Source organism: Macadamia integrifolia, chromosome 5 (assembly GCF_013358625.1).
Source record: "Macadamia integrifolia cultivar HAES 741 chromosome 5, SCU_Mint_v3, whole genome shotgun sequence".
Lineage (NCBI taxonomy): Eukaryota > Viridiplantae > Streptophyta > Magnoliopsida > Proteales > Proteaceae > Macadamia > Macadamia integrifolia.
In genome coordinates, this window is record NC_056561.1 from 8,293,093 (window position 1) to 8,299,939 (window position 6,847).

The 6,847-nt window shown below is 36.8% G+C and overlaps 1 protein-coding gene across 1 annotated transcript; it reads right to left on the reverse strand.

The window, feature by feature from the left end:
• Positions 1-647: 647 nt before the first annotated feature.
• Positions 648-5,692, reverse strand: LOC122077845 (protein FAR1-RELATED SEQUENCE 5-like). Its single transcript, XM_042643749.1, has 6 exons — positions 5,510-5,692; positions 4,223-4,980; positions 3,739-4,084; positions 2,902-2,968; positions 1,372-1,605; positions 648-790 (listed from the first exon to the last, which is right to left on the reverse strand). Exons 1-6 carry the CDS (start codon positions 5,690-5,692, stop codon positions 648-650), a joined length of 1,731 nt encoding a protein of 576 aa, XP_042499683.1.
• Between the last annotated feature and the right edge of the window lie 1,155 nt (positions 5,693-6,847).

Genomic DNA, 6,847 nt, shown 5'->3' on the forward strand with positions numbered 1-6,847 from the left:
TCTTCCTCTTCTTCTACTTCTTCGTCTAATTCTTTTCACACTTAACAATCTCCCTCTTAGTAGTTCTTCTCCCACAAAACGAGTTATTAGCTAACCTCTTTAAATGTCTCTTGTCTTGTTACTAGCTTGAATTGCCTTTCGTACTTCTGCTACTAGCCACTCAGGGTATGTAGTTCTTACTTTATGCAGATATGGCTAAATTGAACTTTGATCAAGCAATTCTAACTTTTTCTTAATTCCAGGTGTTGGTTAAGCCCTGTATTGTTTCAGATTCCCTTTGTGTGTGTGTGTGTGAGAGAGAGAGAGAGAGAGAGAGAGATGGTTTACTAAGCCACTAAGCCTTAAGAGCATTCTTGGAGATCTATTATTACAATCCCAAATCTCATATGGGGGCCAGGCTGATCCCACTTCAGTTATGAAACGGATTTGAGGTGGGTTGATATGGGGGTTCTCTTATAAGTCAATTTATAAGCTTGAGTTCAATTAATCCTCCATCCCAACTGCCAAGCAGATACTCTATAATAGAGTGGAGCCCCTCCTAGAATAGAGTGGAGCCCTTTAGAAAGGGTTACCTGAACATAGTGGACCGCCATGAACGTTGGTTTGGATTAGAGAGAGAGAGAGGTTAATAGTCTAACTCTGAACCTTCAAGTTCCCAGGCCTTTATTATTGGAAAAGCAGTGAACAGTGTTTCTGGTTAATATTGAAAATGTGATCTTTTCTTTCACCCATAAACCCAGCATTTCCTTGGGGAAGATGAAGAGGTTCACATTTGATAATGGTGCAGAGTCTGCAGACCCACAGAACAAGAAGATGACACTCAACACAAATATGTTCCCATTTTGAGTCGACTTCTGTGACTTTCTGTGTAGCTTGCAATAGCTATCTTCCAGATTGACCTTAGCTTGTACACTGTAGCTGACGATCATTGGGCTCATTTGTCACCACAAGGAAGAAAAGATCACGGGTTGCTGTAAGATTTTATAATTATGACATTAGTACCAAACAGGTTCTGGTCCCCATCATGGTCATTGTCCTTTAATTATGATATTTTGTTCCTAATAGTTCGTGCAGTAGTCCTTTTCCACTGATGTTGTCGTTTGGTAACTAGGAAAAGGTCACTGATTCCTGTGATACCATGTTAGCTAAAGTTGTTGAAAGAAACGATCACAGATTCACATTCTCTTCAACTTAAATGGTGTTAGATGGTTTACTGTGAAAACTGATAATATCTGGAATTAAGGGCATAGAAGAATAGCTTTGATTTTGGCTCCATTACATCAAGAATGTGTAGTTGGCTTCTCCACTCTCCAGTGGTCATCTATGGTGCTTGACCCACTTAGCCTATCAGGAAAACATTACTAAACAAACCCAAAGGAGTTGCAGAGTAATTTCTGAAATATCCTCTTAATTCTGAAAGATCACTCTCTGGATGCCCTTCAATTTTGGCTGGACGATCAAGCCAAAGCTCTTGGACCTGAGTCTTCACATGAAGATCTGGTCCATGCCCAGATCTGGCTCGAAATGTTTGTATCTCTAGACTGTTCTGCTTAATCGATAAGCTCTTCCACTTACTAGGAATAAAATGACCTTTAGACTCGAGACCTGTGCTTATCACTCACACCAACAGTGTCGATATGCACAATTCTTGCTTACTCTGTTTTTCTATTCTACTCTGTTTAAACACATAATGGCTGTTGATCATAAGCAATGACTACCACATATGGCAAATGGTAGGGAGGGTGGACCTTGGTGGAGTGATGATGTTGCTCCATTGTGATCAAGTTACATGGGCCCAAAAATTTATACATGTTATATATTTGTATCAACTCAGATCAAATATTTTCCTAGGAAGCACTGAGGAAGGTTCATTGAATATCTGCCACTACTCTGTCTTATGTCATACATAAGACATAAGACAGAGTATGCATTTATCCAAACATGTGAAGTCCCTCAGAAGGATCGAGCTCCTCTGCTACATCATTTACTGGCGGAGGCTGGTTAAGATTTTGACACGTGGTGTTTGCCACGTGTATGGTAGATAATACAAGACCGAAGAAAACGGTCTAATTTTTGGCTTGAAAAATCGACCGGGCCAAATCGACCAAAATAGTAAAAAAACCTAAATCTACTCTTCTTCTTCTTCTCCCTCTTTCCCTCTTCTGGTCGCACGAATGAAAGCGCCCTCTCCCTCTGCTACGTCCTCTCTTTTGCTCGGAGGCTGCCTACGATTCTTGTCGTTCCTCTGCTACGTCCTTTCTTACTTTTTTCTACTTCTTCTTCTTCTTCTTCTCCTCCTCCTCCTCCCTGCTACGATTCTGGTCGTTCCTCTGCTACGTCTGGTTTATGCAAGATCATTATAACCCAATTCACCAGCATTATTTCTTTTTTTTTTTTTTTTTAATTCAAGTTGATATCAAGGGCAGCTTGATATTATTTTATTCATGATCAAAAGGTTCAATTTGTCTGGGAACAATAGACAATCCTCAGCTCTACCTACTGGAGATGACTATTGAAACAGAGGCAGGAAATACAATAACTACTGCTGTCGAGGTGAAGTAGTGATAGTTATTGAGGAAGGTGTCGACTGATCTCCTGATGCATTTTTTCATTCATAGCTTGGTTGGAGCCTTTGGGGGCTCTCTTTTGTTTTCCATTGCAAACTGATACTTGTTCTGCCATTAAGTCACAAACAGAGAGAGTCATCACCACTTAGAAGATTCTTCCTCAAAAGTTACACAATACTAAACTTGGAAATAAAATAATTTCAATCACAAACAGAGAGAGTCATCACCAATCACCAGAGAATTTCAGCAGTAAATGTAGCTACACCAAAGAAGGAAAGGGAGAAACTAAAAAGACAATTTCAGTCAAATACTTGACAATAGAGAAGCAATTAACCTGTAGAACTCTGTGAAACAGAAACAAAAGTAGCTGAAAGAGAGAAACTCAAAAAGACATTCTCAAACTGCAAAGACATTCTAAGCACAAAAGCAATTACATTTCAGCCATTAACAGAAAACCACTTAGAATATTCTTCTTCAAAAGGAAAAGTAAGGCATGTTCAAAGACCACAACCCAAATTTAACACCATTGAAACCACACCACAAAACCAAGCTTTAGAATTCCAAGAATCTTGATGGATTTGAACCATCATACCCTGAGAAAAATCCCAAGTGCTCTACCATTTTTGAGCTAAAGATTCACCTACAATCTAAAAATGTTAGATTTCAAAAGACAAAATCTAAAGCAAAATAAAGGTATGTAAAATAAATAAATAAATAAATAAACTAAACTGGTTCTATGCAAAATAGATGTCCTTAATCAATATCCAAAAATAAACAACCAAAATCAACAATCAAAGATGACAAATAATGTCCTTAAACCCATTCCTGGTATTGGTGCAGAATAGATGATGCCGATGTTTGGGAAGAAAATTGAGAAAGAGCTTGATCAAATGTTCCCTGCGCAATGACAACAATATGGTGGAATACCAAAAATCATGAAGGATAAAACTTGTGAAGCTACTGGACCACAATTGTAAATAACTACTTGTAGAACTTCTGTGAAACTCACTGGTACATTGTTTATTGTTAATTCCGCAGCTGACTCAGTACTTGGTCTTCCACTTTTCCTTTTTTTCCCCTATTTTTCTACCCAAGGCTTCTTCCTTCTACTACCTTTTTGAGCGAGAGGATTTTTTTGCTTTAATACTAGTCCATTGTTTATATTAGAGACCTCATTAGGGACAAGATTCTTTGGAACATCAGACACATTGATACTTTCAAGTTGTTGACATAATTCTTTAATCCCATTCTTAACCAATGCGAATCCTTCAACTGAATTTGAAGCTTGTAATGCTATCTTCACAAGTTGAGGAGAAAGATATCTGTATCGTTGTGTACAGTCTAAATTCACATCTTCAACAACTTGTTTCCCCTTATGGTCTTCCACTACCATACTTCTTGCTGCCCGTGTCCATCTCCGCAAAATATAAGAATCAGGGATACACTTGATATCTAGGACATCCAAAACTTTCAAGCAATGGCAACAAAGAATGCCAAATGTCTCATATTTCTTGCAGCTGTATTGAAAAGTCATATCAACTGGGTTACAACATACTTTGTACTCACATTCAGAACCAACAATGCCAACCATATATACATGAAAGGGAGTATCTTCATTCCGAAAATTTATTTTGCAAAAACTAATCCAGTTATACTACTCCTGAAATTTCTCAAAAATGTATGGAGTATAGACATCCCCAGCTTGTTTGATAACAAGTGACATCCCGAACATGTTCCTTGGAAGTTTGTTTCTTGAATCAAATTCAGCCTTTAATTCATTAGCTCGTTTAGTATTCACAACCCTTTCGAAGTGCTTAAAAAATTGAACAACATCCAAAGTAGATTTTAGATATTCTTTCAAGTCACTATTAAAACTCTCACTAATTTGTGTACTCCGCATGCCTATTGTGAATGTGTTTTTCATATAACACTTTGCCCATTTACATTTAATTCCATAAATACGAAGCAACCATGAATTTTGTTCCAAGTTGTAGTCACAAAGTAATTTTTTCCAAGAATTCTCGAACTGTAATTCTTCCTCATACTCAAATATACACTTTTTCAAATATTTGAGAAAACAAGAGCCATCTTTCATTATATGACCTAGATGTTCAATGCCATTTTGCATTATGTGCCAAGTACACAACCCATGCCATGTCCCAGGCCACACTTCATACAATGCTTTTTCCATAGCAGTATCTTGATCTGTGAAGATGGTTATAGGTTTTTTATTCCCATTTGCTTCTGCGAATGCCTCAAATAACCAATTAAAAGATTCAGCTGTTTCATCATACAAAAGTGCAACCCCAAATATAATAACCCCTCTATGATGATTAAAACCGGCAAATATCCCAAATGGCCTATACTCTTTGTTAGTACGAAATGTGGTATCGAAACTAACAACATCACCAAACTGTGTATAGTCAATTCTCATTTTAGGATCAGCCCAAAAAATATTAGTGATTTGTTCATCACTATCCAACTATAATGAGTATGTAAATGAAGGATTGTTCATACTCTGATTTTCAAAATATTTCAACAAACTCCCTGCTTCACCATATGATAAGGAATATTGTCTTTTAGTCCGTAGATAGTTCTTCTGATCTTGCATTATGTAGCCAAGACTCTCTGTCCCGCCAGCTTGCCTACTCATTAACTCAAATGCAGCCTTAGGGTTGATCCCTGAATCATCTGCTAAATCGATTTCATATGAATGTGTCTTTGAAATCTTCCTCTGGGAACGCATAAAATGCCTAGTACCAGGAATATGAAGGTGGTGATTATGTTCTTCCACAAAATCACGACACTCATATTTTCCATTTTCCATTTTCCATCAGGTATATCCCCATCCGTGCTGGACACTCTGTTCTTGTCTCAGCTCGTGGTTTTTTTGTATGGATGTCTCGCTTATCTATTCTCCGAAAACCAGCTTTATTACATACTAATCTCCGTGAAGTTATAACTGTCATGTCTTTCTTTCTCTTATGTGCAAAATCTCTTCTAATACTAAAACCCAATCTTCCTCCATAACTGTTATAGAAGTCATAAGCATCTTGCTCTGAATTAAATATCATGCCTACCCGAGGACTACTGTCAACATTCTCACCTAACTCAACGTCATCCATATTCCGATAAATGAAGCAATTTGTTGATTCTTCAGAAAGTTGAAACAAGTTACAATTTAATAAGTTTCGAGAACATCTAAGAATGACTAAACTGAAACAATACTTAAACTACCATCTATTGCAGACCTCAAGCTTGTCTATGGAATTAACCAACTCATGGTGAAATAACCACCCCCCTTCCCAGCCACTTACAAAATAAAAATTTTAAGAAGTTTCTATTTACCAAAGTAGAAATGGATTCTGAAATATTTGTTTAATTGACAGACTTTTGTTTTAGGGTTTGATTGAGAAGGATAAAATAAAAAAAAATATAAAAAAAGAAAGAAACACAAACTATGTCATCGTCCTTACCAAGCAAAGAAGCATAAAAAATAAAAAAAATAAAAAAAATAAAAGAAGAAGAAGAAGAAAAACAAACCATTCCACAGGTAAACTTCAAAAACAGAGACCAATGAAATCTCACAGGTAATATTGGAAAAATATTTTGAAACCAGAATTGCCTATGCAGTGTTGAAAAATATTTTCCATCGAGTATATCCCCATCAGTTCCATTCTACTTTCTTTAGTAGTGGTATAATTAAGAAGGTAGTAAAAACGACCATCAAAAAAAAATTTATGCTTTATAGGTCATCAGAGGTTTTAATGGGATACAACAATGTTTAAAAGAGTTTCCATGAAGGAAGTTGCCAAGAACTCCACATTTCCTGTTAGTATTTAATTATGCCGACCATCACTTCTGTAAGAATAGAATCAGGTTTGACCATGGTCTTAGATTTAATTCCCTCAGATCTTAATGAATAGAAAATATGGAAATCTAATCTTTACATTATCCAACTGAAACACATTTCTCTCATCTTATGAACCCCCAACATCCCCTAATAAAAATAGGAAAAGAGGAGTAAGGAGTTCATAATTCACAGACATTACAGATGATTGGGTTCAGCCACTGCCCAACTTCTTCCCACCTTTGATAGTTAATACTATTATGGTTGGGCTCAGCCACTGCCCATCCATAACCAGGACAAGCATCATCATTCATCACATTCAAAGACCCCAATTTTAAAGTGATGTTAAAGCAATGCAAATCACCTGCATTCTTTATTACTTCCACCACCCCTAACAACCCAATTGCTTCGATCCCAGGAGACAAAACTT

Bases quoted from the DNA above. Each gene is read 5' to 3' on its own strand.
- LOC122077845 (XM_042643749.1), bottom strand. From the start codon at position 5,692: ATGGATGACGTTGAGTTAGGTGAGAATGTTGACAGTAGTCCTCGGGTA. The intron at 4,981-5,509 runs GTATGTAATAAA...GACTATACACAG, and splicing joins TTATAACTTCACGGAGATTA to TTTGGTGATGTTGTTAGTTT. The intron at 791-1,371 runs GTTTGTTTAGTA...GTGGGTCTGCAG, and splicing joins TTACTCTGCAACTCCTTTGG to ACTCTGCACCATTATCAAAT.